This window comes from Glycine max, chromosome 9 (genome assembly GCF_000004515.6).
Source record: "Glycine max cultivar Williams 82 chromosome 9, Glycine_max_v4.0, whole genome shotgun sequence".
In the NCBI taxonomy this organism is placed as follows: Eukaryota; Viridiplantae; Streptophyta; class Magnoliopsida; order Fabales; family Fabaceae; genus Glycine; species Glycine max.
In genome coordinates, this window is record NC_038245.2 from 41,297,055 (window position 1) to 41,325,054 (window position 28,000).

Here is a 28,000-nt window from a genome sequence, read left to right on the forward strand (position 1 = left end):
CTCTTCTTAAACTCACTATCCAAGGACACTCTCTCACCATCAAATTGTATAGGGGTTATGTTTTGGGACACGAATCTCAACCACAAAAGTTGATTTTCATGCAATAACAAATTAAGGTTGTGTTGTTGCTAAGACAACACATGACTGAGACTAGAAGCCCCATAAACACCACATCATCACTCCCATTCATCTTCTGTCTTTGCTCCGTCTTCTTCGATCTCTAAGTTGTTCTCCGCATGCATGCCTTCTTGTTCCGTACCGGCAACAACTTCAATGCCTTAGAGCCCATCATGTTCCACCGCTAGAGCATCATAAAGCCCTCGTGGACGTGGGTCTTAAGGGGTGTGTGGCCATGTGTGAGCAGAGGTACTTTTGAAAACAAATGAAAACTTAAACTATCAAATTAAATAAATATTTTAAAGTAAAATTAATTGACAGGTGTCAACTTTTAACAGGTTGGAGGATTATCCCACCTCTATCTTTCGGGCTCTATAGCATTTCTCTCCTTTTGTTACTATATTTGTTTTTTGTGCCACTAGATTTTCCTTAAATTACAATGATCCTTTGCATTATTATCATCGTAATGATCCATGCCATTGTGCTATTAATTTGTTCTTCTAATAGATGGAATGAAATTTGACATCCATCCTTGGGAATGATATAATAATAAAAATAATTTTTAACTGGTTATCACTTTACTTCCTTTTAAGAGACTTTTTTTTATCGAATCGAAAATAAATACTAAAAGATTTATAACAATTTGTATTCACTCAATTAAGTTCAATTTCTTCTGTGCCAGGAGTTTTGTTGACAACAAAGTGTGTTGAAAACACCTTGCCCTAACTCGAAACTAGTGTTTTTAATGACATAAGAATTTGGTAATAGAGAAATACTATTCAATCATAAAAAAATCTCAAAAATGTTAGTTTATGAATAAGTGAGAATAAAATTTTCTCAAAAAAACTTTATCGTAATATTATTATCAAGAAAGTTAAATAATAACCAACTAAATATTATATTTTTTTCTTAAAATTCTTATTCCTAAAAATCTCATTTAAAAAAAAAACTAAGGTCCGTTCAAAGTGACTTTGAGTTACCTTTTTTCAGTTTCGAAATGCTATTTTTAACCCAAAATTTGTTCAGGTAAATGTATTGTGAGTTTATGTTTTACTAATTTTTAAAACACTTTTTACCATATTTACAAAATAATAAAAATAGGTTTTAGAATTTGGGAGGTGAATTTTAAACAGAAAGAAAAAAAATTGTGGTCTCTCTCTGGCGTTTTCGACCTAGTTCTCCACTAGTACTCTTGCGTGTTGCCATTTTGCCGCGTTGCCCATGACTTCCTCTCTCTTTTACTTGTGGGTCTTTCCTTTTATTATGTTTTCACCCAATGTTGTGTATCTACCACTTAGATGTTGTCGCCTCCCACTTATTTGTTTTAGCCTGAACATAGGTAGGTTTGTGTAAATATGAGTGTGCTACATTGGGTTTAGGGTACTTCTTTGGAAAACCAACGTACTCTCTATTTCAATTAATTGGTACTCTATGGTTTTTCTTTTCTACTATGGACCTTCTATAGCTTTTGGATTGTCTTGACATTAGCCTATTTTTCTGTTAATAATAATTGGTAGAATAAGTTACCATCTTGATGTTTTTATTGATGGGCATGAAGAGAAAAGTTTTAGTAAGAATTGTTATTGGCAATATCTATCCTCAGCTGTCATTCTTTTTTTATTGTTATTTTTAGTTAAAATGATTTGAGTTAAATCTGACCTTTCATCTTTCTCACCTTGGTCTTCTCTAATGCACTGAATTCATATATTTGATCTATAATTTGGTTGTGCATGTGTCCTTAAAATGAATTAGAGATTATAAACGAAGAATTTTTCGAAAGGGGAGGGGATAAGAGCTTTCTAAACAATTTCATTCAAATGAAGATTTAAAATTCTTATTTTTTATCATATCATTTTCAGAAAGATGACATCCTAAAGTGAAATTGGGAATAAAAAGAAATAGGTAAGAGGAGTATGTGGAAGAAAGGTGAGAAAGTATCAGGTTTTATGGACTATTAAACTGGTACTAGCTGCAGAGAAAAGAAGCAAGCAACTCTAAAAATATGGTTGAAGTTGGACCCTTTTTTTTTCTTCACTTTATTTTTTTTTTCCTGCATCAATCCTTTTTAGCATTAACTATAGTGTTCAATGTTAGGAAGGGTTTGCATTTGGGTTCTCTGTTAGGTCATATATAACTGTTCTTATATGATTCTTCTTATTTATAGATTCAAGTTCAGGTTACCTTTTATTTCGTTTGAATGAAACTGAAGTTGGAAACATGGGTATGTCTGTTGTCACTTCGTTTTTCTGGACTATATAGATGACCGAATAACAATATAGTTTTTACTTTGCAGGCTCGATACTATTTTGGCTTTACCTCATTTTATCTACTTTAGCTTGCTACCAAAATATGCCAAAGAAAATTAAGGTTGAAATAGAAATAAAACAATTAAATGAAAACAATATGACATAACAACAAAGATCTATTAGTTCAATGATTATGAAATGCAGTTAATATAATATTGTAATTATATTATACTTAATTATTATTATTATCACTTTTTGATATATTATCCTATGTACTTTTCTACTTTACATGTGTAATTTTTTACTAAATAGCATTTATTATTAGTGTTATTTTTGTGTCATTAATTTTTTTAGTCTTAACAAAAAATATTGTTGTACAATTTTTATTTTTTCAAAACTTTTTAATTATTATTATTATGTTTAATTAATTTTAATATACTTTTTATATTACATTATTTCATAATGCGATAAAATAGAATAATGGACTTATTTTATTTATTTTTAACTTATAACGGCTTCTTAAAGTTTGAAACTAAAACTGAATTTAATTTTTAATAATTTTGAAATTGAAAAAAAAAATCACCTCGATCGAGATGTAAGTTAATTAAGAGTATAATATTCCTAATATCAAACATCATCTTTCCAGTAAAAAAACACATCACCTTAATAGTTTTGAATAATAATAATAATAATAATAATAATAATAATAATAATAATAATAATAATAATAATAATAATGGATATAAACAACGTAAATAAAACAACATTTCATTTTTGAGTTTAATTTTTGTGTATTATCGATGTAATTTTTTATATTTTCTAATATTAACCAATTAAAAATAAATTTAAAAACTTATTACATATAGTAATTCATAATTAAACTTATTTCATTATTCTAACATCATTGCTTGTCACCTCAAAAAAAAAAAAAAAACAATCATTGCTTGTCACCTTCAAAAAAACAAATCATTGCGTGTCTGTTGTCTCCAATTTTATTTCATTCGGACCGTAACTGATTCTGTTCGCATGACACAGACAACCATAAAATTCGCATTAACATATTAATTTTTTTTTGGTCATAAATACACATATTCATTTATAAAACTTGTAGTACTATAAAAAAAATATTCATTTATAAAACCTAATCACTTTACTTTATTCTCACTTTCTTCGCCCAACACAGCAAAACCCTAATTTCCAACTCCGATTTCGTTTCTCCTCCGAAAACACCCTAATTTCCCCTTCGCTCTTCCCCATGACCACCGCGTAGTTTGCTTCCCCCACTCCGAAAATGTCGCTCCAGGGAAGCGACCGCCGCGATGAACCATCTTCGGGCAGCGCCGGCGGAAACGGCGCCGTGGCGGCGGCAGCGGCGAGCCTGAGGCTGCGGCTGAACCCTAACAAGGAGCACAAGCCCGACGGGTACGAGGACATGCAATTGGATTTCAGCCCTAACATTTTCAGCTCGCTGGAGAGGTACCTGCCTCCGAGCATGCTCAACGTGCCGCGTGACGAGAAGGCCAATTTCATGCGCGAGATTCTCCTCAAGTATCTGCCCCTCGGGGAACGCAACAGAGTGTGTTTTCTGATTTTTTCCCCTAAAGTGTTCCTTCACTGTTAATCGCTGTTCTGTGTGTTTGACTTGTTTTTCGGTTTTAAATGTTTGTTTATTTGGAAGATGGAAGAAAATTAGGTGATAGATTGCGTTTTTAGTTTTGGTTGGGTGAATTTCGTAACTTGTTTGTCAAGTTAGCCTAGTTGCATGAATGGGAAGAAATGTTGATAGTTTGTGTTAGCAGTAGAATGGTTTTCTTACCAATGGGTGTGGGGTTTAGTGAAAGAGGCTAGCTCCTTTCGACATGGATTGCTTCTACATGAGGATATACGTGGAAAACAAAAAAAAAGTAGAATGATTTCTTAGGCCAGTGATTTAATTTGACTCAAAATGACTCATTTACCCCTGTTGCAAGTATGTTTTGTTAGAGACAGTGTTATCAAAACTGGCTTGGACTTGTTGGTCAAACTAGGAACCGGACATATCTCGGGTTTGAGTAGCTAGTTAGATTTGAAATGTAATGGCCCAGTAGAAATCAGTTTGACTCAGCTGGTTTAGCAGGAAACCGGCAACTTGATGGTTTGCAATAAACTGGGCGTTTCTGTAAAATTTTTTTTAAAAACATATACTTGCTGCAACTGTGTGCACTTCCTTGTTGGAAGTGCACCACCGCATAGAGAGCAACAGCAGAGAGAGAAAAGAAACAGATAACAGGAGGGAGACAGTGAAATGTAATGGCCCAGTAGAAATCAGTTTGACTCAGCTGGTTTAAGAGGAAACCGGCAACTTGATGGTTCACAATAAACTGGGCGTTCCTGTAAATTTTTTTTAAAAAAATATCCTTGCTGTAACTGTGTGCTCTTCCTTGTTGGAAGTTTGCCGCCGCAAAGAGAGCAACAGCAGAGACAGAAAAGAAACAGATAACAGGAGGGAGACAGTGAAAATAGATAGAGGAAGACAATACACTCTAATAATGCATGTTTTCTCTCTGTAAATGACTTGACTGTGAGCAATAGTGAGGAAGAATGGAAGGGAGACAGTGAAAATAGGAAGAGACAGTGAGACGTGAAAAGGGAGAAAGGGAAACGCGAGGCTAGTGAGCATTGTGGATGGAGCCTTTTTCTTTACATAAGTAAAAGTAACCCTTTGCATTAGTCTTTTAAGGTTTCTCAAGCAAATGTGCTGCTTCATGACCCCAAGCCCACAATGACTAAATTATTCTATTCATTTGGGCTCCCTTATTCGACTACTTAATTATTATAAATCTCTCTATTCAGATAAATATTTTCTTATATTATTAATCACATGATTATAAAAATTCTCTATATGTTTTTTTTCTAAACAATCATTGGTTCCCTAGGCTTGGAATTCTAATTCTTGTGTGCTAGAAATAATTTGAGACAGGAAGCTTCAGGGGGAATAAAAATATTTGTGCTATTCTGTGACATTTTGGTTGTCAGTTTTTCTATAGTGTCACTAAATGATCTATGTCTGGTTAGTGAGCTGGACATGGCTTTACAAAGTGTAAAACCCTGCCAAATTTCCAATGTTGGGGATGATATCAATGTTTTAGATACTTTTCTATGTTAGTGAAAAACAAAATGAAATTCTGAATATTATTGAGGTTAGGATGATGGGGAGGAAGAGAGCAACTCATGCTGAGAATGAGAAGTTTTAATAACATTTGCATGCTGTAGTGGTTTAGTAACTTTCCTTTTGTTATATTTATGGACAGGGAAGTTGAAGTGCCTTTGGAAAATTTTCCATTTCTGTTAATAACTGTATATTTGGTTCAACTTATTTTGAAAAATAAATGCATATTTTTGCCAGCTGTCTGAGAGAATTTTTGAAAAATAAGTGATTACTTCTGAAAAAATAATCTTTGTCATCATCATTATTACCACACTCTTGTGGCTTTTTGTTATTTTACTACATAGTTATATGATAGTTTCTATGTTATTTTGGCAGGCTCAAAAGCATAGAGAATATAGAGAGAGGATAATAGCAAATTATCAGGTATGTAGTAAGTAGTAACCGAATATTAACGTGTTTTACAGTTCATCTTGGCTGCTTTTTTGGCCCGAAATTACTTTATGAGACCACTCATCCTAAGAGAGAATGAGTAATCTCATAAAGTAATTTCTTAAATAAAAAAAGCATATATAATAACTGTAATAGCTAAATCTAATGATGAATCCAACTTCCTAATTTAGACAACCTTTAATGTTAGCAGATCTTCAATACTCGAAATATAGAACATCCTGAACTGTAGTTATCAATCATGTACAGTGTCCATCCAATGCTGTTTACACCACTATTGCCTCATGAAGGGTAAAGCCCCATTTTGCCCCCATTTTTCACCTCTTCCAACCCTAATTATATAATGGTCTCGTCATTTCCTCAACTTATGTTTTTATCAGAAAATTGTAAATTCTCCATTGTTCGTTTCCAATCATTATTCACTTCGAAGCAAGCCTCAGTAACCCTTTTGTTGCCATTGATCCCTGCTACTCAATCTCTACCATACACACTTTACCCTGTCCACATCCCTCTGTCCAGCTTGCAATTCTTATTCATTTGTTTTACCCTCTGTTCTGCTACTCAATACCCACCTTTCTATTTTTCTTTTTCCTTTTAATAATGAGATTGTGTTTTAAGTTTTGATATTTTTATTTTTCATTTATACGTACATAGTATAAATTATGTATATTGAATTTATAATCCTTGGAATGACAGCCTTCCTGCTACCCACTATGATGTTTTTGGTGCCATCCGCTCCATGCTGCTATTTGGGATTGATAACAAGGCCCTGAACCAAACTAAAACTTTCAATCCTCATAATGAGATTAACATTAATCTTTCTCTTGCTGTATATGCTTGCCATTGATATGATGCAATTCTCTCCAGTGTAAGGATTAAATTTCTATCAAGAAAGTAAACAGAAAATGTCAGCGCGTAAATAATCTAATGAACACTTGTCACTTTTGCATGTGCTAGAGACTTGGCCCCTTCCCCCAGCCCCTGATGTCATGCCACTCCCTTAATGAAACACATTAGGGAACCTGCAGTTTAAAGAATATCTAGACATAGGTTAATTATTACTTGTTGAGATCCATCCAAATTTGTGCAAAAAGAAATATAATAGTAATTAAATCTCCTTCATTTGTGTTTCTGCTGTTGGGAAGGTGCTCAATATTCATTCAAAGGAAATAAGAAATATTAATCTTAAAACATTGTGTTTATATTTCTGATGTGAAGTATGATAATCAATAGCACTCTTTCCCTGGTCTCTTCTACCTCCTTTCTCGTATTTTTATAGCGAAACTTACAGTTTTTTGAACACAATTTTGCAGCCTCTACATCGGGAGTTGTACTCTGTGGATCCTGCTACATTCTTTGTCCCCACATTTCTGAGAGCAATTAATGATAATACGGAACAAAGTATTAGAAGTATAGTGTCTGAGCCCTCTCCAGGCATTTTTATATTTGACATATTTCAGACCCACTTTTGTGAGTTATTGCTATCTGAGGTACTTCATCATTTTAACTATCATTACCTATGATACAAGCAGTATCTCATCTTTTAAATTGGAAATTGTAAGCAGATGGCTGTTTGTATACTTATGTTTTGTGTATGTTAAAATGTATTTGTGGTCTCCCTAGATTGAAAATTTTGAGAAGTGGGTGAATGAAACTAAATTTCGGATCATGCGTCCGAATACAATGAATAAATTTGGTGCTGTACTTGATGACTTTGGACTTGAAACAATGCTTGACAAGCTTATGGAAGGTTTTATCCGTCCTTTATCTAGAGGTAAATGAAGACTGGATTATAATATCATGGTGATTTGACTGAATCTATTTGTACTTTAGAAATGATTAGCTATTTTTTTCATTCTTACAAGGCATGTTCAGTCACTTAATTGTTTGTTATACAGTCTTCTTTGCAGAAGTTGGCGGGTCAACCCTGGATTCTCATCATGGTTTTGTTGTAGAATATGGTAAAGATAGAGATGTTGACTTGGGTATGACTTCTGCTGGATCTGTATTTGTTTTATCATTCCATAGGTCATGTGCATAATATTTAGTAAGTGAACCTACATCATGGTATTATTATAACTATGGAGCTTTGTGGTTAATAATAATTCAGACAACTTAATACTTCTTTTGAATTTTCAAATTCATACTAAGCTTGGATAGAGACCATAAATGCTTTATTATTGGTGACATATTTTGATGGTGCTGGGTTCATATTATATGCTGGTTAATACAGCTGCATTTCTGATGTTAATATGTCTGATATTGTACAACTAAGAGTCTTGCATCTGCAGGTTTCCATGTGGATGACTCAGAAGTAACCTTAAATGTTTGTTTGGGTAAGCAATTTTCTGGAGGGGAATTGTTTTTTCGGGGCATACGATGTGAGAAACATGTAAATACTGGAACTCATTCAGAGGTAAGTCATGGTGATTGAATAATAAAGTTAGATAGGTTTTAGGAAGATTTCGTGCTTATATATTTTTTTCATCACTGTAAGTGTATGTTGGTTTACTGTAAATCAGCAAGAAGCATTGACACCTTCTGTGCCTCAAGTAGCAAGTTGTCCTCCGTGCTTTAGGTGTTACCTTTGGGCACCTTTTACTATACTGGCCATTTATCTATTTTGAAATATGTATGCTTGCTAAATACTAATATGTTATTGCCCTAGGTACAGTCATATGTGCATGAGAAGAAAATAATCAAATTTAAAATTTTTGGGAGATTATATATTGATCCTTATGAAGTGTGGGATTGGTTTAGTTTACAACCTGAGCCCTTACAACAATAACTTGTGAATTAAAAAATAATGCTCTTCATGTCGTGTGTTATACAAGTAGGACTGAGAATTGGTGCATATGTAATTGTATGTTTTTTCTTTTGAGGAGTGCTAGGATCACACTCTCCAACACACTTTTTCTAACACGTTGGTTAAAATTTCTTGAACATTAAATAAGCTGTGGGACCCACATTTTTAAAATGATTTTCAATAAATTTCAACCAATAAGAGTGTGTTCCTAGCATTTCTCGTTTCTGTTTAGCTTTAGTGGTATATATTTGTTTTTAATTGTGAAAGCAAATCCAAATGATTGTTTATTTTGGGTTCATATTTTGTTCCAATGAAGTTAGTTAGTGTTGTCTGTTTACTATTGTAAGGAAGTTTATGGACCATTGCTTCTTGCTATTTCTCTTAGGTGGTTGTACACTTTTTTTATGGAGTCCGTTATTTGAAAGCAGGAGATCTTTGATTATTCTCATGTCCTTGGACGAGCTGTCCTTCATCGTGGTCGTCATCGCCATGGAGCTAGAGCTACAACATCTGGTAATCGGGTCAACCTACTTCTATGGTGCAGAAGGTGATTTCACTTGTTGCTTGATTTCATTGCTTCTTCAATTTGTCTAATGATTTTTGGAGTTGTTTGCTTCATATTAAATTACTCTGGCCTATCCACTAGTTTCAGAAGTCACAACCGTCACTATTTCTCTGTTCATTTCTTCCCTGACTAAATTAATATGAATTTGTATTATGTCATTGTAGTTCTGTCTTTAGAGAGATGAAAAGGTATCAAAAAGATTTCTCCAACTGGTGTGGCGAGTGCAATCGTGAGAAAAAGGAAAGGCAGCGCTCCACAGTTGCTGCTACCAAATTGGTAAGTTTTTATGTTATCTGAATGTTTCATGCATGTGCATTACATTCTGGGAAGATGATGTAAGTTTGATGTATGAACACTTATTCACTTGACTTCCAACCTTGTCATCAATATCGACAGTCTTGGCAAATTGCTCCTAGCCTGCTAGCTGCTACCAAAAGAATAATACTTTTGAATTACTAGAAATACAGAGGAACTCTAAACTGTGTGAAACTTGTGTTGAAATTTAGGAGTATAAAAGAACAACTGAATAAGAATTCAAATTCATAAAGTCGAAATTGTGTTCCTATGGTAATGTGGGGTTTAGTCAGATATTTGAAGTTTACGGAGTCAAGAAAATTGGACTTTGCAAGTTTTCATGGCGAGAAGGCGATGGAGTATATATGGAGTGGTGAATTGGTAGAGCTAGAGCCAGATGTGACATTTGCAAGCACGATCTCTGTTATCATGTGGCTGTTGCAGTGTGCGGTTTTTGAATAAATATGATTGTGTGAATTCAAAGTCGGGATTTTGTGTAATTGGCTTGTGTGAAATGTACCACGTTACCCAAGAATAAGTTATTTTAAAGGTCAATTAGCAGTACACCAATATTTATATTATTTTTCATCCTCTTGATAGAAGCTATGCTGACTTAAGTTTGTTCTTGTACAGTATATACTTGGAAATACATAGCTGAGGTTGCAGAATATAAGTATATAACTCTGATCTTGTGGTATTACAGGATTTGTTCAGGAGGCAAGGTGAATCCACTGCATAATCTGTTTTGCTCAGTGGATGATTGTAAAATGTACCTGCAATCATTTGTCAATACAAATAAGCTATGATTCCTGATCCAGGTGTATGTACAAGGTGCTCTATTGAGATAGTTTTCTTCAAGTAAGCTTTGGATTTTTCGTTAAAAACTGTGCTGTTTGTTCGATGCCTATTTATTGTATTTGAATAAGGGGGGAGCTGGTTGTGTTATGTAAGCTGGTTTAATGCTCAGACATTTATTTTTTTGGCATAAAACCGCGGAATCATGTCATGAAATGTAGGTTTAGACTGTAATTAATGTATGCTGGAATCTTAGGTTCATTGACTATTGTAGCATATAGTTTCCTTTCCAATATGTAAGTGCTGCATTTTCCGTTCTTTAAAAAAAAATAATGGCAGAGGGTGAGCCATGGATAAATGGTAAGGTTGTTCTTGTCCTTTAACCTGTTTGTTTTAGCTTTTAAAAAAGGTGATTTCTTGTTTAGAGACATTAAGTAAAGTTATTTTTGTTTAGTTTTAAAATTATGAAATGACTCATTTTAAAATATAATTACAAATGCATTATAAATAAGTATTTAAAGTGTTTTTTTTTTCTTTTAAAATGATTATAAATTTGGTTGTTTTTAAATTTTTGTTTTTTAAATTTTAGTTAAATCAATTAAAAATTCATTACAACGGAGGAAAAAACTTTATTGTTTGGTTTGATTTTAGGAAGATAAAGCAGTCTACCCAAAATAAGTAAAGATCATTACAACGAACCTTTTTTTCTCTGAACTAAATCACTTTCGATATTGATCATTAGTTTAAGAGATAAAGGTTTATGCCAAAAAAGAGATAAATGATTTGTTTATTTATTATTCTTGAAAACCATTTTGTTTTTTGCTATTTGTTTTTGGTTTTAAATAAGAAAACAAAAATTTGTTGAATAAGAATAATAATCTATCGTTTTCAGTTTTTTAAATAAAACAACACGACATATTTAAGGTTTTTTTAGTTTTTATTTTTTGTTATTTATATTCTTTTTTTATACTATCTTATTTTCTTCCGCCACTTTTACTATCTATTGTGTAAAAATTAATTTTTAAAAACTAAAAGTCAAAAGTGCAATCAAACACGCACAAATTATCAGTCACGTGTGTAGGCTTTGTCGGTTGCATGTTTATTCAATGTAATTCTATATCTTTTACAATTTTAATATATTAGCAATCATTTATTAAGAAAATAAAGAATTAAGTATTTTAGTCCTATTAACGAGAGTCCTAAATCAATATATAAAGTTATTTTTTATTTATTAAAAATGACAGTGAGAGTATATTAAAAAACTGAATAATATTATTTTCTGTAAAAATTTTATTCTTTTAGCTGAATAACATTATTTCCTGTAAAAATTTTATTCTTTTAGTTCCTTAATCTGGGTTCAAGTTTTATATTTTTAACATTTACAATTTTTATTTATTTAAAATTAAGAGAGTAAATAAAAATTTATTTATTATTTGTTATTTGTTTAATATTACCATTTAGAAAATATTAAATAATAAAATAAAAAAATTAATTTTTTATGTATAATATACAGTAATATTTAATTATAATAATAGATTTTAATTAGAATTATTAATTTATATACCCGCTTTTATTGATATCTGTAATGTTGATGTGGCTGTCGTCGGTTCACTGCTTCCTAACTTGTTCCTCTTCAGTCTTCACTTCTCAACCATTTCCATTTCTTTATTCTTCCCATGTGCTAGCTCTGTCCCTTTTTTTAAAATGTATTATTACTATCTTTTAAACTACTCTATTTATTTAATTGATAAAAACTACTGTATTTTTTTTTCTCTTTTAGTAAAGCATAAATGTTCTTTAACACCAACATTCAACTCCACGAGACAAACGGTTACTAACCACTAATGCATTCTTTTAATAATACAATAACAATAATTCTCGCACATTTATTTATTACTACTGCCTTTTATATAGCCACTGGAGTCGGTTATAAAGTACTAACACGTGGATATAAGGTAGGAATGTAGGACTAAATACATTTTTTTTAGAGAAGGACTAGGATACATGACTTTGTAAAGAAAAAAGAACAAATTTATGAACCATCATTGTTCTTTAATCTTTAGAACCGAAAACTAATGATGAGTTGCAAATTTGGTTGACTTTAATTATCAATCTTTCAAGATAATTTTTTTTTTTGTCATAATACATTAAAATTATATTAAAAATTTATATTAGAAAATATGTTTTCTATAAACTTTACAAGAGAGAAATTTCATGGATGGATGTTGAATACCTCATTGTTTGGTTATTGTTCATTAGGATGACTTTTTATTTCTTCCTTTTTTTTTCCTTATTTAATTTTTTTATTGTTTAGAGGATGAGCCCTCGTGCAGCGGTAAAGTTGTGCCTTGGTGACTTGTTGGTCATGGGTTCAAATCCGGAAACAGCCTCTTTGCATATGCAAGGGTAAGGCTGCGTACAACATCCCTCCCCCATACCTTTTTTAATTTTTTCATTGCTTAAAAATAAGTTAATTTTTTGAAAATATTTTCTTTTATCTTGATTTAATTTTTAGCACTATTCAAACTTTACATATAAAGAATTATATTTTCAACATTTTGTGTTCAATTATAATAAAAATAGAATAAATAATGTAAAATATTTTTTACATTATTATCTAATCACACAATTTGTGAATCGGGAATGATAAATCTTCTTTTACAATAATTAGTTTTTTCATAATATATGAAATATTTGTTGATTTTTTCAAAAATTTCAATTGGCTTCTTTAATGAAGTTTATCCTTTTAATTACACATTTTTTTAAGTGAACATACTTGTATTATTTCATAAGAAATGCGATCAACAATACAATGAGGAACACCATAATAAAAGTGGTTAGTTGATCCTCTGTTGCTCTAACTAGATTATGAGCAATAGAGTTTTGCTTGTCTCCTTACATGACAAACTTTAAAGTTTGATAAATCCTGAAGAAATTAGCGACATTGACTAATGATTACATGATCCCTTGCACTTGTACTAACACCGTTAATCACAAGCTCACAATCTGTTTCTATTATTAATTCATCAACGTCCAAATCCTTTAGCCACAACAAAGCTATAGTTTCACCTTCATGTGGTTGTGCCTCCCAATTACACTTAAATTTATAAAACCTTTGTTTCGTTTGACCTAAAGTATATGGAGTAAAAACATTTTTTTTTCCTAAAAAAAAGAATTTTTTGAAACATAAATTAAGAAACTATAAAGAATTATTTTTTTATTAGAATACACAAAATTAAATTAATTATAACTTTTTCTACATTCTCCTATAATTTTGATAGTAAATATTTTTCATCTGCAAAAAAATAATAATAAATATTTTTATTTTTTAATTCCCTGACAATCCACGAATGGAAGTGATTAGCAGCAAGAAGAAAAAAACAATACAGTTGTAAATTGTAATGCAATCAAAAACTTGCTGATGACATAACACAGAGTCGTTGGTTCCATGCCGCTGTACTTTACTAAAAAATACAACATGTGTCACATTCAACCTCAAATCTCCAGTTGTCCAGATTCTCCCTTCCAGTGCATAAATCATCATTAATAGTCTCACTTCATTAGTTCATTCAGACACGCATGTGCAACCATTAGCCAATAACCAAACCCCCCAACACACATATCAGAACACACAGCACAACACAGTTCAAGTTTCTCGTTTCCCTAAACAGATCCTAACAACACAACACAAACACAGAGAAACAAAAATGCACGCAAAGACAGACTCAGAGGTAACAAGCCTCGCCGCGTCTTCCCCCACGCGCTCCCCTCCACGCCGTCCTCTTTACTACGTTCAGTCTCCCTCGCGAGATTCTCACGACGGCGAGAAAACCGCAACGACGTCGTTTCACTCCACGCCCGTTCTCAGCCCCTCTGCTTCCCCTCCTCACTCGCGCCACTCCTCTTCCACGCGCTTCTCGAAGAAGGACCATAGCCATAGTCTTAAGCCGTGGAAGCAAATCGATGTTATTGAAGAAGAAGGGCTTCTTCAAGGGGATGATCGCCGCAACGGGCTTCCACGTCGGTGCTACTTTCTTGCTTTCGTTGTTGGGTTTTTGGTTCTCTTCTCGTTCTTCTCGCTTATCCTTTGGGGGGCTAGTAGACCCATGAAGCCCAAGATCACCATCAGGGTACGTGTTTTTCTTTCTTTCTTTTTTCTTAGCTTCATGATCCTTGGTTTGAGTTTTTCAGGATGGGAAGTGAGGTGGGTGTTGATCAAGTTTGAGTTTTTAGGATGGAATCTAAGATGGGTCGTGTTTGAGTTTTCGTTTTTCGGGTGAAATATGAACCGGGGCTTGATTGGTTTTTCGATTTTGGGATGAATTATGAAGTAGGTCCTGATCAATTTGGCGTTTTTAGGATGAAATCTGAATTGGCTCTTGATCGTTTTTTCGTTTTTAGGATGAAATCTGAACTGGGTCTTGATCGATTTTTCGTTTTTAGAATGAGATATGAACCGAGTCTTGATCAATTTTGAATTTTTAGGATGAAATCTAAACTGGGTTTTGATTTATCTTTTCATTTTTACAATGAAAAGATATGAGCTGAGTTTTAATAGTTCTTAATTAATTTCAGATTAAAATATGAACTGGGTCTTTAGATCAATTTCGTGTTTTTGAAATGAAATCCAAAGTGGACCTAGTTCGATTTGTCATTTTTGGAAGGAAATATGAACTAGTTCTTGATTAATCTCATGTTTTCAGGATGAAATTTTAAGTGGGTCTACACGATGATTTATTTGATTTTTTGGGCATTTTGCAGAGCATAACGTTTGATCATGTAAGGGTCCAAGCTGGTTCGGATGCAACAGGGGTAGCCACCGATATGATCACATTGAATTCCACTTTGAAATTCACATACCGCAACACAGGCACATTTTTTGGGGTCCATGTCACATCCACACCCGTGGAACTTTCTTATTCAGACATTGTAATTGCTGCGGGAAATGTAAGATCCATGAACAACAACACACACTACACATCCTAGTGTAGTAAGTAGTATAGTACAATACAAACATGTTAGATGTTTCACTTTTTTTCTAACATTGGAATTGGTTGTTGCAGTTGAAGAAGTTTTATCAATCTAGGAGGAGCCAAAGATTGCTGAGTGTATCAGTGATGGGTAACAAGATCCCTCTATATGGAAGTGGTGCTAGCCTAAGTAGCACAACGGGTGTGCCAACACTGCCTGTGCCATTGAACCTCAGCTTTGTGCTACGATCTAGGGCTTATGTGCTTGGGAAATTGGTGAAGCCTAAGTACTACAAAACCATTAAATGTTCCATCACATTGGATCCCAAAAAGCTCAATGCTGCTATTTCCCTCAAGAAATCTTGCACATATGATTAATATGCATATGATGGAGAACAAGTGGAATGCACATGTAAAAGAATTATTTGAAGAAAAAAAATTAATAAAAATATTATTTTATGATTAATGTGTTCTTTTGATGTGAGGAAAGAAATGGTACAGCTCAGAGGGAAGTGTGACAAGGACGCGTTTTTGGAAATGTTTTGCTGCCCAAGTTGCCTCAAATTGCGGAAAGACAAAGACATGCATGTTGGGTTCGGTAGAGAAATGTAATCTTCTGATTGATCATTTCATGAAGACTTTTTTTGTGTTGATTTAATTATTTGTGCGATTTTAATTTATTAATTGTAAAAGTGACAGGTAATTTGAATTCATTCAGTTTCAAAGTTGTAATTGCATCTTTCTCCATGTAATTATGGTGTAATTATAGCCATATAAATTTCGCATTTTGTAATTTAGTTCCATGGTGAGGGTGCATGTTCAGGATCAAGTCAACGGGTCGGGTCAGGAATTGATTTCTTTCACTATGCTTTTCAAAATTAACATTATTCTTACGTTAATTTGTAGAAAAAAATTGAAAACAAAAATATTAAACACAAGTGATGGTTGGATAGATCGGTATGTGTATCAAATTGTTCAAAGTAGTAAAGTAAAATGGAAATAAGTGTTGACACTTTATTTGTACTTAGATTGATGTATATTCAAATTTCAAGTCTTTAATGAATTGATTTAAAGAGATGAAAAATTAAAAATAAAATGATATAAAATTAAACTAATTTTCTAAAGAAAAACAAACACTTTGAGGGTTGTGATGTAAAGGTTGATTTATTGTGCAAATATGTTGGAGTCTAGCTTACCAAAACTACTCTCCTAATTTATCTATTTAATATTATTTCAATTTTTTAATACACCTATTCACATACTCTAGCCATGATCCCTCAAGTGAAAGAGCCTAATTTATCTAATCTTTCTCCTAATTCATTAAGAGAATAAATTAAGTTAATTGCGTTAGAATTAGAGATGCATAAAATAGGTTAAACAATATCATTCTATCCTTATATATGAATCATTTAAATGTTCTTTCTCAATTCTTAGAAGATAAACATTTCTCAATGTCTAAATCCTAAAACAGATACACAAATATGAGTGATTAGACCACAATCAATAATATTAAGCACAAAAAAGGCAATAAAAATTAAAATTACATTAAATAGATAATAGAAAAGAAATTACATCATGAGCGTTTGGTTGCTAGGCTCCCAACAATAGGGGGTTTAGCTTCTCATTATAATGAGAGACTTTACACTTGCGAGAGATTGATGGGGATGGAAGAAGATAGAGAGGGATGGAGATGAAGGGTATAAATGGCTCCTAAAGGTTGGTTTTCCCTATTTGGGAAACTCTAATTTCGTGGTTATTCAATGTGAAGCTTTATGTCTCAGTGTGTCTTTTTCCTTTGCCTCTTCTTCTTTTTATAGGTGAAGTCACTTAAAATATACGCAACCTCGCGCAAAGCGCGATTGCCGTGCTTAGCGGGTGAGTTAGTGGTCACGCGCATAGCACACTACTCACGCTATGCGCACCTTCATGCGATATTTGGTTTTTCCATGTGACTTCTGTGCGCCAGGAAAGTGCTGTGCGCTTAGCAAAACTTTTCAGATCTTTAACTTTTCTTCCAAGCTTTATTCCTTAGCAAATATAACACCAAAACACTATAAATTTCCCAATTTAAACACTTGCTAGTCAAGAATTTGAATGATGTTAAAAATTTTCATTATTCACACAAAAAATAAGCAATAAAAGAGAGGAAATCTAACAATTTTTGTATGATTTAATCATTAAATATACCTATGTACAATAGTTATCAAACTCCCCCAAATTTAAAGTTTTATTTGTCCTTAAGCAAAAGTAAACTAATTACACTAAGAATAAGTTCAAAGTTTACCAATCACATTTCATGAGATAACTGTATAACATTCCAAAAAGCTTCATTGGTCAATTCTTAAGTTCACAATTGTCATAAGTTCATGAAAGGAGCACGAAAAGGATGCACTTCGAGATGAATCAGTTAGCAAGTATGACAAATCACACAGAGGATTCACCAAATTTCATTCCTCACAAGGCTAGTATTTCTCTCAATATCACAAGTATTTTGGATATGAGTGTTTCAATTACAACAACTAAATAGTAAAATACCCAACTTTGCACATCATCTCAGTCAATGCAATCATACACACACAATGTGGATCACTAAGGACTTTATCAGGTTTGTAATGTGGTTGGGCTAACAAATAAATCATGATTTTTCTTGGATTCAAAGTTTAGGATCTAGGAAAGTATTCGCTTCCCCAATTCTTGACAAACCATAACTCAATTTTTTTTTCACTACACCAACCTTATTGTTTTGCTACTCTTTTCAGCACAACCACTTTTCTTTGATTATGGTTACCTCTAACTTTTATTCCTCAAAATAACAATTTTTTTTTAAATTTTTGAACGCTTTATCAAACACACTCTAAAGCTGACAAGTCTAGAATATTACATTTAACCTAGTTATAAAAATTGTCTCTAATGAGAATCAGTAGTTTGGCTAGTTCAAGCCTTATGTTAGATAGAGTATGTTATATATTAACCCATGTGATCGATATGAATTGAATGATTTTCCAGTTAACTCGTCAATTTTGTGACTCATCCCAGTTTACGTGATATTTGTGTTTATTGTGTGTTGTCCAAGACATCGAACTTGTTGCCTTGCTTGACCCAATATATTGTCAAAGCTGTAAAGGTGCAAGGAACCTACTTTGTGCGTTATTCAAGGACCATGTCAATTGTTGCTTCAATAATGAAAAGAAACATAAACAAATACAATTGTTGGGTCAATCTTGTGCCCTTAGAGCTTAGACTTAATACCTAACAACATATGTGGAGAAAGAAATGAAACAATTTTTGCTAATAACTATCCTTTCATTATCCCTGGTAAATATAGTATTGGTGTCCTTGTTGAAAACATTTGTTGAGTCATTCAATAAAGGTATCATGTGGTCTCCCCCACCCTCAAGATGGATAAAAATTAGCACATATTTAGATGCAAATTCGAATGAGCAACTTGCAAGTTTGCAGTTCCAAATTGGGAGGGTAAGGCTATAAAGAGTGAATCTAGAATACCTCAATCAAAAGAATCATCTTTAGCCAAAACACTATAGGTTAGAGCCAAATCCAAAAGAGTGTTTGTAAACACCTTTATATAAGGAGCCTTAATAGAAGATATCCCAAAAGATGTAGTGTCGATTCATTTAGGATAAAGGGAAGAACTTAGAAGATTAATCAAGGGATTACTGCTTTTGAATTTTTAAGTGAACACAAGTGTTGTGAGTCTAGTAGCAATTGCTACTGATGGTGTGAAGCCTAAAAAGACTTTTTGAAAGAATACTTGGGTAAAGCTTAGAGATGCTTTTTGAAAGAGTACTTGGAAGAACATGTAGAAGCTTAAAGAATATTGAGTGAAACCTGCAGAGGTTTAGAATACTTACTGTGGTGTTGCATGTTGAGGCAAACAAAGAATATTGAGTGAAACTTGCAAAGGTTTAGAATACTAGGTGCAGGAGTCTCCGAAGGCTTCAAAAGAAAGAATACCATAGTTGCGTGCTTAGTCTTAGTGGAAAAAATTTATAGGTGCAGGTATTGAACATAACACAAGTTGGGATAAATGGGTATAATTTCACCGTGTGTTGTATCCTTCTTTACTACTTCTTATTTATTTTTAACCATTTTATACTTGTCTTTAGTTTTGAAAAACCTTGTTTTACAAAAGCTTAATTTTGATGTTTTATATATCCAAAGGTTTTTACAAAACAATTTTAAAGCTTAGAAGCAACATCTATCTTGTATGAGAAAAGTGAAAACTAGAATGTGTTAGAAAGCAAAATCTGTGATCTTAAAGGTAACTTTTGAAGCAATATCTTAAAGTTTTAACTTGGAGTTCAAACATTAGATTATCATTTTATCCAAGAGTTCAAGAAAAAAAATTCTTGCTCTAAAAAAAACTTCATATTTTCAAACAAGAAGCTTGAGAATGAAAAATCAAAAGCAAGTGTTTGTGTGTAGAAAAAAATATAATAAATTCGAATATCTATTCAATCTTCTTTTAGTAATCAATTGATCTACTTTAATGTTCAATATCTAAATAATTGAATAAGAACTTAAAAAAAAATAATATAATCTCTAACATTTTTGTACATACAAATGTACACGTCTGGATAAGATTATGACTTATGTTTTTACTTGTGATAATGCTATTTTCAAACTAAAGGAACAAAAATTTATAATTTGATAATAAATAATTACCATACTAATAAAACGTGCCATGCCAATGATCTGAATTTATTAAATGTTGATTGCCCCAACACCATTAGAGAAAAAATAAATAAAGAATTGTATTATATATATATATATATATATATATATATATATATATATATATATATATATATATATATATATATATATATATATATATATATATATATATATATATATATATATATGTCCTTGCGTACCTAACTGAAAAATTTATAGTTTAATTGTGTTTCATGATTTTACACTTTATCCTAAACCCAAAATTTACTTTCATGGACGTATTATTTTCTCAAGAATCAAGATTGATTGATCAATCAGGTTACAAAAATTATTGATTAATAATACATTTATAATTGTGAAGCTTCCTAATGCCATCTCCATATGGCAATGACATTAGTGGAGATGCCATTATGTTACACTGGCATTAGGGGAGTCATAAAGGAATAAACTTAGGTCAGTGGTGGCGGTAGTCGAGTTTAGCAAGTGATTTTTGTTTATGCTTGTTGAAAGAGAACTGAGATTGACATGCATTTATACTGTTTCAATTTTTAATTTCATCCTTTTGATTCATCCAACAATTCATATTCTTACTGGAAAAAGGATGAAGATGAAATCTTCAGTAGATGATCGAGTTGCATCTTGAAGTATCAAACATAAAAAGAAGAGGACCGATAAACGTGCACCCCAAATTGAGTTGGTTTGAGATTTAAGAAGAAAAAAAAAAAAAACGAGAGATGAGGTTAATTTGGTGTTAAATGGTGTAGAGATGAAAGGATAGGTAATCTAAATGGTGTTAAATGGTTGAAATCTCTCATTAATAAAATTAACAAATTAATTATTAATATTTATCAATAAAAAAGAAAAAAAAACTTAGAAAAAGAAAATAATATATTTAATATGTAATCTAAAACAATCTTAATATGATCACATGTTCGACTGTCAACAAACATCAATCTAAAATATCAAACTTAATTATTAAGAAAACTAAAAAAAGGCCAAATATCAAGATTTATTAAATTTACTCCTTTTTTTTTTATCATTATAGTCATTATATTTTAAATTCTCTATGAATTCTAAATTCTATTTCTATTTGTATTAATTTCATTAAATATAAATAAATAAAAATCAAATATTTTTTTTTTTTGAAAATTCAACTGATATTTTCAATTATTTTATTTTCCATTTTTTCTATCTTATTAAAAAAAAGAAAAAAAAATTCTTACACAAAGTAATAGAAAAAAAATATTTATTATATTATTCTTTTTATCTTCATAAATTATATTTAAAAAAGAATATGTAACCAATGCATGCAACAGAAAAATCTCTGTATCTTCATCATTGTCCAAAGCGTTTCACCAACACCAAGCTGTTACCGAAACCACATCCACGCTTTCTCTTTCTCTCCGTAAGTCTTCTCCTCTCTCTCTCTCTCTCTCTCTCTCTCTCTAATCTTTATCTCTATCTATCTTTCTGAAATGTTTATTCATTTATTTAATTAACTCTATAGGTTTATGAATAATAATTGAATATATATATTCTGCAATTGAAGCTTTTGAGGTTCAATTAGACTATGGTGGGAGTGGTGCACCCTCAACAATTCATCAAGTTGAAGCTTTTTCAGTTCTGATTCATCTGGGTCTCGCGATTGCTCGGTGCTGATTTAGTATTTTAGGGTTTCAAATTTAGAGAAGCCCCATAGAAGCTTTGTACTCTGTCTATGTTCTCTTTTGCAATGAAATGCTTCTGGGTGGCCTTGTAATTTCTTGTTTCGTGTTTTTGTGGTCTAAGTTCACTGCTTTGAACGTTTCCCCCAAATAGTGTACAATCGACAATTATCATGGCGTTGCTATAGTGTTCTTTTTTTTTTTTTTTCCTTTTAATTTTTTCCTCTTCTTGTACTATCATCTTGTTTTTATTTGATTTTGTTGGGAAAAAAAATGAAAAATATGATCAATAACTGATAACTCTCACAGCTGCTCCCTATCGTTGAAAAAAAAAGAAGATATTATACTATAAAAAAAGGAAAAAAAAACTTTGTCAATTGTTTGTTCATGGGGATCCCTGGATTGAGCAATCAGAATAATGGGCAGCAAAGATTAGGCATAACTGAGCCCATTTCATTGGCTGGACCAACTGAGGATGATGTGATCAAGACGCGTGAACTTGAGAAGGTTCTGTTTGTACTTAATTGTGAATTCATATATGTATATTTTGGAGTTTTTCTAAGTGTTACATTATGCTGATTCTGGAATCTGGGTGTTCAGTACTTGCAAGGTGTTGGATTGTACGAGAGTCAGGAGGAGGCTGTGGGAAGGGAGGAAGTGCTTGGCAGGCTGGACCAGGTTGAATTTGTTTGTGTTTAATGCAATTTCAAATAACGACTTGGAAATGTAGTCCTAGGACTGGGAGAGCCTCCCTTCATCATAACAAAAAAAAGTACTTGGAATTGTAGTATACATCCTTATGAATATTTTTGTTTTGATTGTACTGTTGTGATATGAATTAGATTGTGAAGATTTGGGTTAAGAACATCAGCCGGGCAAAGGGGTTCAATGAACAACTAGTGCATGAAGCAAACGCCAAGATTTTTACCTTCGGCTCTTATCGGTTAGGGGTATGGATCTGTTCTTATCTTCCAATCTTTCTCATTTTGTGCATATACACACTTTAAGTTTTCCTTGCATTTTTATTGTATCCTAGCATATAGTGCCTATTGGAGAAAGCATGTATCTCGGAGAGTTAGGATAGCATTGTCTTCAGATGGCATGTTTTTTCTTTAGATGATATCTTCTTTTCTTTGTTTACATCTGATAAAACCTCGTAAAGTTCAAAATAGTAGATTTTTTCAAACATATGCTGTTGTGTAATGTAATCAAATCATGCTATATGAACTTTTCCTTTGTGTTTATTATTTTACTGAACTTTTCACTCCAAATCTTGTAGGTGCATGGTCCTGGAGCTGATATAGATACCCTTTGTGTGGGACCTAGACATGCATCCAGAGATGTATGATAATTCTTGCCATTTTATTTTTTAAATATAGGTTTTTCTGGTCATATCTCCTATCAGCTAAAGTTGTTATTAAATGTGCCTCAGGAAGATTTCTTTGGTGAGCTACAGAAGATGCTATCTGAGATGCAAGAAGTAACAGAATTGCACCCTGTGCCTGATGCTCATGTGCCTGTGATGAAATTCAAGTTTAATGGAGTTTCTGTTGATCTCCTGTATGCAAGATTAGCGTTGTGGGTTATTCCTGATGTAAGCGATTTATATTTTAAGCAGAAACAAACAACTTTGTTTTAGATACAATTCTTGTTCCTTTTGTTCCTGTTTATGTCCTCTCTCCATATCTCCTTTCCTGGTGTTGGGGATATGTGGTTTTTTAGACAATTTGACAGCATTCTAATTTAAAGATATTATATGAGAGATGCTTGGAGTTTTAAATGTCATTTTGATAGCCATCCTATTTTGCTCCCTGAACTGTTACTGGATTAAAGATTAGTAGGTTCTTCATCAGTGAGGTATTATAGAAACAGTTTTTGACTCAATTGTAGAACATTTAGGGTGTGTCTGATTGTGTTTATGTTTTCTAGTTTGTAAAAACTATTTTATAAAACAATTTTTGAAATCTAACTTTTAGAAAGTAGAAGTAGGGGAAGTAGATTTGAGGGTGCAAGGAGCAACTTGAGTCATAGAAAACTTGAGTAAAAAACCAAAACAACTTAGAGATATTATGGTTTTTTATCTTAAAAACTGAGAGTTTTGATAACAATTTTCAAAAACTACTCTTATCATTTTTTTTTGTTCGCTTTTGTTTTCAAAAAGAGAAAATAGTTTTCATAAACAGGAAACAAATAGATCCTTAGGGTCTATTTACTTTGAGAAAAAAATTTGTTTTCACTTTAATTAAAAAAAAGTCTCCTTGTTTCACTTTGTTCCCTGTTCTTAAAAGTTTTTACAGGAAACAGTGAAACCAATTTTTTTTTATTGTTTTCGCTAAGTCATATGCAAACTTTTAAAAACTGGAAACTGAAAACATTTTCTGAAACCAAACAGCCCCTTAGTTTCCTTTGCATATTAAACTTCTACAGTTTTGTATTCATCTCCTTTGCCCCATTTGTTTTGTTCAGGCTTTATGAATCTAAAGTGTAAATTGTTTCTTACCTTTTGTTTACCATTTAGTAATGCTGGATTTTTTGTGCAGGATTTAGATATATCACAGGAATCAATATTACAAAATGTTGACGAACAAACTGTTCTTAGTCTAAATGGTTGTAGAGTAACTGATCAGGTCCTGCGATTGGTTCCAAATATTCAGGTGATGGATATAAAGTTTATGCTTCCATAGATTGTTGTGTTCAGATTTTCTATGACATTCTTATCATTGATTGCATTCTTTTTCTGAAGTGCAGACCTTTCGCACGACATTGAGATGCATGAGGTTTTGGGCCAAGCGTCGTGGTGTATATTCCAATGTATGACATATCTGCATGGGATGGCTTATTCGCTGTTCTAAATTTGTTCTCTATTACTTGATATGTTCTGCTGATTTTCCTAATTCATCTATTGCTATTACTTGGGCAGGTTGCAGGTTTTCTTGGTGGTATAAACCTGGCATTGCTTGTTGCTCGAATATGCCAGTTATATCCTAATGCACTTCCTAATATGTTAGTATCTCGATTCTTTAGGGTATATACTCAATGGCGATGGCCAAATCCAGTCATGCTTTGTGCTATTGAAGAAGGATCTCTTGGACTATCAGTTTGGGATCCAAGAAGAAATCCTAAGGATAGATATCATCTAATGCCTATAATTACTCCTGCTTATCCTTGTATGAACTCCACTTACAATGTGACATCAAGTACATTGCGTGTTATGTCAGATGAGTTTCGAAGGGGAAGTGAAATATGTGAGGTATGATTTGATGATTTAAAAATGTTTTCATTTTGGAAAATTCTGGAAAATCTCTATCAAGTTGTCTAGTTTGGTGTATATGAAGTTTGAAAATTGAAATATTTTTGGTTAAAGGTTGTCCTTTTCTTGTTTTATCCCATGATCAGATGATTTGGCAGTGGGGCCGTATATTGAAGTTATGCTAGATATCTTAGGTTAATTTTACTTGTTTAGTAGGTTTGCCTCGTCTTTTGACAAAATGATAATTTCCTAGTTGTAACTTCTGTCATAATGCACTTGTGTTCTTCCTCTGTTTTTTTGTGTTCCATGACAGAAAATTTTGGTTCTTATAGGTAAATAGATGGGTTTACATTTCTACCAAAATGAAATACTTTTACGAGTATTGAAGTTTTTATTAAACGAGTGATTGTTAGATGAAATAAGGCTTGGATGTTGGTTGGTTAAAGTTTTCATAAATGGATTGCATGACATTATGGGGGAAGCAACTATTTCCTATAGGAATTTTGATATGTTTCTGGCTTTGATTCTTGTTAATGATAATTTTTTTTGTTGTATTTTGTATTTCTTACTTTGATATTTGGTTCGCTTCAATTTTATGTTTCTGGTATTTGTAGGCTATGGAGGCTAGCAAGGCTGATTGGGATACTCTTTTTGAGCCTTATCCCTTTTTTGAATCATACAAGAATTATCTACAGATAGATATAACAGCAGAGAATGCAGATGACCTTAGACAATGGAAAGGTTGGGTTGAGTCTCGTCTCCGCCAGTTGACATTGAAGGTATAGCACTGTATAATTTATATTTTATTGTTTGTTATGTCACATTTTCTCTTCCCCCCCACCTTTTTGAATTTAGGAGGTTGCATGCGACCTTTTTGTATTTTCTGACTTTCTGTTTCTAATTCGTATATAACTAATTTGGTTGTCCTTTAAACTTCTAGATTGAGAGGCACACTTATGGTATGCTTCAATGTCATCCACATCCTGGTGAATTCTCAGACAATTCTAGACCCTTTCACCACTGTTACTTTATGGGTCTGCAGCGTAAGCAAGGAGTTCCAGTGAATGAAGGTGAACAGTTTGATATAAGGCTAACTGTTGAAGAATTTAAACATTCTGTCAATGCTTACACTCTATGGAAACCTGGAATGAATATCCATGTGTCCCATGTGAAACGCCGTAACATTCCTAACTACATATTTCCTGGTGGTGTCCGACCTACCTTCCCATCAAAAGTAACTGCCGAGAATAAACAAAGTTCCAAATCAAGGGTTCCTGGCCATGGTCAAGCTGAAAAGCCTCAAGGAGGTAAAACAGTTGTAGTTGGAGCAGATGATGTAAGGAAGAGAAAGAGATCAGAGGACATAATGGATAATAACCCAAGGAATTCCAAGTCCCCTGTATCTTTAGCTCCCCCCAGCAGGGAAGTTAATGAGGATATATCTCCTATTAGTGCTTCAAGTTCTTGTTCTATGAAATTTGATGAATCAGAAGTCAATAGTATTGGTGGACAAAAGAGCGAGAAACCTTGTCTGAATTCTCCAGGGGAGATTCCTTCTGGGGATAGTGGGACCAATGGATCAGTGACAAACAACCAACAAGTGAACCCCGTACTTGCAGCTGCTGATACATCTAATTCTAAAGAAGAAGAAAAGCTAGCCATTGAAAAGATTATGTCCGGTCCGTATGATGCACATCAAGCCTTTCCAGAAGAACCTGAAGAGCTTGAAGACGATACTCAGTATAAAAATCAAGACAAAGATTCTGGTGGGAACATGAAAAACAACATGGAATCTTTACTCTCAAAGCCTGCAGTGGCAGAAGAGCCAGTTATTTCTAAGGAAATTACTTGTTCAACTCATTTATTCTCCAATGAGATCTTGGAGGAGCTTGAGGTTAGCCTCTTTTTATCCTTAAATTCGGAAAAAATATCCTTGCAGATTCTTCAATAAAATGTTATGCAGCCATTGTATATTGTAGATATCAGACTTCCCTAAATTGCTTGTTATTATCTGTGCTGTGCTAATGTTGCTCAAAACTCGGTCCAATCTACATAGGAGCTGCAATTTCTTGGACTTGTTTTCAGTCTCCGCCCCCTGTAGTACATGTTCATGCACAATGTCTGGTTGTCTCTGTTGGCTGTTTTTTCGTTTTTATTACTATATTTTAGAGGGAATTTGGTTGAAATTTTCTTCAATGGTGTGCAGTACAAGTATGGTAAGAAAGCAGCAATATGTTAATACACAAATATATGTTGAGGTTATCTGGACTTCATATAGATCATATGACCTATCACATAAATCTGACAGGTTCCTTTATGAATTTTTAGACGACGGTGCTAAATTGGCATATGTTCCTGTTACTTTATCCAAGCTATAACATAATAAGCTGGATTATATTTCTCGGCTTCTGTTTTCTTGCTCCCTCTCATCCCGAATATGCATTTGTTATTACTTAGATTTTTTCTGGATCAATCCTATACATTACAGTAGCATGTTTATCAATATTTCAAAGTTATTTTTACCATACACTAGTATTAAGAAATTGATGTGGTTCTGACTATTCTTGTTCTCTTCCTTTTGACAAAAGCCTGCTGAGCTATCAGCACCATTGTTAAGTGGGCCTCCTGCACCTTTACCAATGAAGAAGCCGCTTATCAGGTAAGACAATATCAAGGATTAATATTGTACTTGTCATGGTTTTCATATTCCTAATTTTGCCTGAGACTTGTTTTGGTGTTTTGGTTAACGTGTTTAATTTGGTTTGTTCTTGTTGACTCATTATTTGCAGGTTGAACTTCACCTCCTTAGGCAAAGCTGCTGACAAAAGTGCTTAAGCTGCAACTAGCTGATTTATGTAAAATTGACATTTCTAGTTCCTTGTTTATTTATGTAATAATTATGATGCAGTAAATAAACCTGAGCTAGAAAAGCCATCAATTTTCATTGATATGTACATGAGAATATGTTGCACCGGCAAAATAAAACAGATTTTGATGAGTTAT

The 28,000-nt window shown here is 32.8% G+C and overlaps 3 protein-coding genes across 5 annotated transcripts; all 3 read left to right on the forward strand.

Annotated features, from left to right (window-relative positions):
- The first annotated feature begins 3,412 nt into the window (after positions 1-3,412).
- On the forward strand, positions 3,413-10,679 carry LOC100816390 (2-oxoglutarate and iron-dependent oxygenase domain-containing protein CP2). Of its 2 annotated transcripts, XM_003534104.5 has the most exons (9): positions 3,413-3,939; positions 5,887-5,934; positions 7,272-7,448; positions 7,582-7,732; positions 7,857-7,943; positions 8,250-8,374; positions 9,193-9,311; positions 9,494-9,605; positions 10,327-10,679. In XM_003534104.5, the coding sequence occupies exons 1-9, from the start codon at positions 3,655-3,657 to the stop codon at positions 10,360-10,362; spliced, it is 1,140 nt and encodes a 379-aa protein (XP_003534152.1). In that variant the 5' UTR covers positions 3,413-3,654; the 3' UTR covers positions 10,363-10,679. The 2 variants fall into 2 exon arrangements, with proteins under 2 accessions (XP_003534152.1, XP_040860941.1); XM_041005007.1 differs by lacking the exons at positions 9,494-9,605; positions 10,327-10,679 and having other exon boundaries at positions 9,150-9,311.
- A 3,121-nt stretch (positions 10,680-13,800) lies between these two features.
- On the forward strand, positions 13,801-16,181 carry LOC100817451 (uncharacterized). The gene is made up of 3 exons (XM_006587421.4): positions 13,801-14,548; positions 15,180-15,365; positions 15,482-16,181. Exons 1-3 carry the CDS (start codon positions 14,126-14,128, stop codon positions 15,764-15,766), a joined length of 894 nt encoding a protein of 297 aa, XP_006587484.1. The 5' UTR covers positions 13,801-14,125; the 3' UTR covers positions 15,767-16,181.
- A 5,167-nt stretch (positions 16,182-21,348) lies between these two features.
- LOC100816915 (nuclear poly(A) polymerase 1) lies at positions 21,349-27,999 on the forward strand. 2 transcript variants are annotated; one of them, XM_003534105.5, is made up of 13 exons: positions 21,349-21,488; positions 21,633-22,254; positions 22,348-22,425; positions 22,590-22,697; positions 23,027-23,089; positions 23,180-23,341; positions 24,288-24,401; positions 24,496-24,558; positions 24,668-24,997; positions 25,612-25,776; positions 25,938-26,891; positions 27,586-27,656; positions 27,787-27,999. In XM_003534105.5, exons 2-13 carry the CDS (start codon positions 22,135-22,137, stop codon positions 27,830-27,832), a joined length of 2,274 nt encoding a protein of 757 aa, XP_003534153.1. In that variant the 5' UTR covers positions 21,349-21,488; positions 21,633-22,134; the 3' UTR covers positions 27,833-27,999. The 2 variants fall into 2 exon arrangements, with proteins under 2 accessions (XP_003534153.1, XP_006587485.1); XM_006587422.4 differs by having other exon boundaries at positions 21,384-21,488; positions 21,591-22,254.
- The last annotated feature ends 1 nt before the right edge of the window (position 28,000 follows it).